The sequence below is a fragment of the Morone saxatilis genome, unplaced genomic scaffold (assembly GCF_004916995.1).
Source record: "Morone saxatilis isolate NCDOM2014 unplaced genomic scaffold, NCSU_SB_2.0 Contig4, whole genome shotgun sequence".
Classification (NCBI taxonomy): Eukaryota; Metazoa; Chordata; class Actinopteri; family Moronidae; genus Morone; species Morone saxatilis.
The window spans coordinates 12,423,819-12,427,544 of record NW_023339984.1 but is presented as its reverse complement, the minus strand read 5'-3'; the positions used below and the strand labels follow the sequence as shown (position 1 = coordinate 12,427,544).

Here is a 3,726-nt window from a genome sequence, read left to right as displayed (position 1 = left end):
AAAAAAAAAAAAAAACACCATTCAGCACAACTTATCCTTATTCCTCACCCCAAGTTCATGTGGACTGTTCTTAGGCCCATGATGATGTTTTCGTAGGGATGCAGTAGGGGCAGATAATATACAATCAATCTGGTTTTGGTTTAAAAAAAAATGTTTAATCATGTTTTGCTCTGCAGATGTTTGTTTGTTTTTTCTCTTTAGCTGTATAAGTGAGGCAGCGATTTTGACACAGTTTTGTTATGATGAAAACCACCGTTTAACTCCCAATCAGGACCATAATATCCCATGATGAAATACTGCAGTAGAAATGCATAGACAATGATAAAGCATGTTATAGCGTAATTGAATCAGATTAAAGGGCTTCATTTGAATTAGTTAATAACATTAATTGAGCTAATCAACATTAACTGGTGAAGGATTCGTCAAATAAAACACACCAAACCTCTTCTACGAGAATATTTGCTGCCTTTTGTCTGCTTTACATCATTGTACAATGAATCATTTTGGGGGCATGTGACCAGTTATCTTCTGGCTCTTTAAACTTCAAGACAATTATACATGTTCATACTTTCATATAATCATATGACAAATATATATAATTTAAAATCAAACTAATGATGAAAGCAATCCACTTTATGCATTACATCAGACAAAACTTAATATATTACAAAACAAAAGTGCTCAGAGATATTAAATTGGCATCCAGCTCTAGTGCATTTCAAATAAACTAGTTAGTTTTGATTATGTGTAAAATAAAATTCTGCCAAAAGTCCAATTCATTTGTTCTCGCTCAGTGGGCAGCTACACCAAGCTGCCATGTCTGTCTGATACTGTGTATTCTATTACATACTGAGGATGAACAGGCGTAGTGGGTGGGATGAACCCAGGTAAACTCACTTTATCAACCTCTTTGCAATGGCGCTGAGTTTACCACTTTACCACACAATCCTGATGATGAAGTACTAGATTAATCATTTGAACAGTCCACAGATCCAGCTCTAATAATTACAGCTAGCCGCCACGTTTCAGGCTGACGTTAGGTTACAGCTGTGTTATAAAAGGCTGACTGGACTGAAGCTAACTGTTAGCTTCCTGGGTTAAACATTTACCTAAAGATTAACAGTACTCAAACTTATAAAATACAGAATTCAAATTCAGAAATACTAACACACGGCAGTGACGTGAGCAAAGCCTGGTGGGGAAAGGTTCAAACCTTCAGTGTCTACAGGTTCTATCCCACGGCTCTGACCTGAATCTTCCCCGCTGCAACACGCTGACTGACTCCTACAACTTCCGCCTCTTCTTCTTCTGTTTTTTTCAGCAGACTAAACGTTGCAAATGCGTATTGCTACCCTCCACAGGTCATTTGTAGACGTGCATTCTTTTTTTTTTCTGGCTTTAAACCTTCTACAATCTTAAACCTTCTACAATAGAATCTATCTTTTTCATTATGTATATTAACCTTGTATGACCTAATCTTAACCTTGTTAGAATTATATCTTCTTTTCTTCTTTTCAAACTGATTTTTGAATTGTATAATTGTCCAGTCCCTACCCATGATGTTATTATTCCATATGTTTTGCTATGTTTCCACTATTCCCGGCTGATTACTGATTTGGTTTCTGACCTTCCAAAACATATTTCTAAAATATCACTATGGTTTTTGTTTAATGAACTTTTAGCTAGTTTATCAGCAGCCTCGTTTTCCTCTATTCCAACAAAAATGAACATCGATACCTAGTGGTTCTATAAAATCATGTAAATTTCCAATATTAAATCATTTTTAACTGTTTGTCCTGACTGTATACTTTGAAGTACAGATGCGGAATCTGAACATATTACTACTTTGATAACCTATTACTAATTTATTTAGCAATGGTCTTATCGACCCATCTGTAAGTATATTTAAATAGTTATAATAATTTTTGGACAAATATTCTTGAGTCAATCTCCCAATATCAAAGTTCCTGGCTGACCAATCTCTTCTCTTTTCTAATATTTGTAGGTTAACTTTTAGTTGTGGAAATAACCATGGTGAGATTGTACTAATGATAACTGCTGGACTGTGTTGAATAGTTTCTAGTTTACGCTGATTTACTTTCTCATTTATTTCCCATTCAAAACCTCGACCTGAAAAAGTTATATATTCCCAACAGTTCTGTAGAACCGTTGATGCTATATTTCCAGTTCCTCTTCCCTGAATTCGGTCCAGTATGTAAGTGATAATGTAGATCTCCTTAACTGTAATGGAAGTTCACTGGATTCCACAAGCAATGTGTTAATGGGTGTGGTTTTAACTTTCAAGTTTCTCTAGATGAATCTATTCTGATATTCATTAAACAGCCTTCTTTTCTCTAAGAAATATGATAACCTATGAACAATATTTTTTTCCATTCATTTTACACAAATAAGATGTTAGTGCTATAGGTCTATAATTAATAGAATTGGCTGCATCTTTTCCTGGTTTAACAAATGGTAAAATGAATGCCATCTTCCATTTTATAGGAAGTCTTCCTGCTGTCCATATTTTATTGAAAAGTTTCAAAACTACTTGTATTACATCTTCTGGTAACATGGCATAACATAACTGATCTGGTCCTGGAGAATACCGACTGCCTTCTACTTCTCAATTCCCTCATGGTAAATTCCATATCCATAGCTGAACTGATTTCTACCTTTTTCCCAAGCACCATTTCATTATCTTTTAAAAACTTATCTTTCCTTTGTTTATGGAAATCTGTATGATGATTTCCACTATGAACACTAGCAAATACTCTAAGTAGAAGGTTGTACTGGTATCTTATTGGTTATTCTTCTGCCATTCATTTTTAAAATCATATTCCATACTTGACCATCATCTCTCTCTCTTCCAATAGAAGAACAAAACTGTCTCCAGGTATTCCTTTAAGCAGTTTTTATTATTTTGCGTTAAATGGCTCTTTTATATTCTATCAAATTGTCCATATTCAAATTATTTCTGAGGTTTCTAAGAGCATTATTTCTTTCTTTAACAACCAGGCTACACAACTTTATCAGTATTTAAAGTACATATAATTGGAAAATGATCACTACCTATATTATCATTGCATATTTTCCATTCACACAGACTAGCCATATTTGCAGAAACCAATTTTGAATCAATACATGACATCTTATTTCTATTTATATCAAATCTTGTTCCGCTACCATTATTTATACATACAAGATTCCTTGCATCAATAGTTTCCACTGATTGAGTTAATGAAAAGTGTACTGTTAAGATTGCTATGCACAATTCTCAGGCTGCTTATTATTAGCCTATTTGGTGTTTCCGTTTGCTCCTCCTACTTCTTAACATAGGTTACATAAATTCTTTTTTGTCTTTTAATTTGGCTGCTTTCTCATTTCCCCAGATTCCTAAATGTGCAGGGACTCAAATGAGACTTTTTTCTCTTGAGTTTGTAGACAAGATTTCCTTCCTGATGACTTCTGGCTGTACCTCTGCTCACTATATACTCAAATATTTCTACAACTTACCTGGATAGATTTAGCTGCTGATGTAAAAGCAGTTTCCTACTTCAAAAACTAGAATATGATACAGGCTCACTGCAAACGACACTCGACTCTATTGCCCCTCTAAAAAATCAATCTCCATCCGTTAACTTCAATAGTATAATAACTAAGAAGTCTTACCGTTAGTTGGCACCTTCTTACTAGATATGCTCAATCTTTTCTTTATTTTCAGGC

The 3,726-nt window shown here is 34.3% G+C and overlaps 1 protein-coding gene across 1 annotated transcript in view; it reads right to left on the bottom strand.

The window, feature by feature from the left end:
• Nucleotides 1–2,237: 2,237 nt before the first annotated feature.
• Nucleotides 2,238–3,726, bottom strand: part of dohh (deoxyhypusine hydroxylase/monooxygenase) — a gene marked incomplete at its 5' end in the record, with an annotated part of 13,399 nt that continues 11,910 nt past the window's right edge. The window contains 1 exon segment of the mRNA XM_035675766.1: nucleotides 2,238–2,257. Within this exon segment, the coding sequence (XP_035531659.1) occupies nucleotides 2,238–2,257 (20 nt within the window).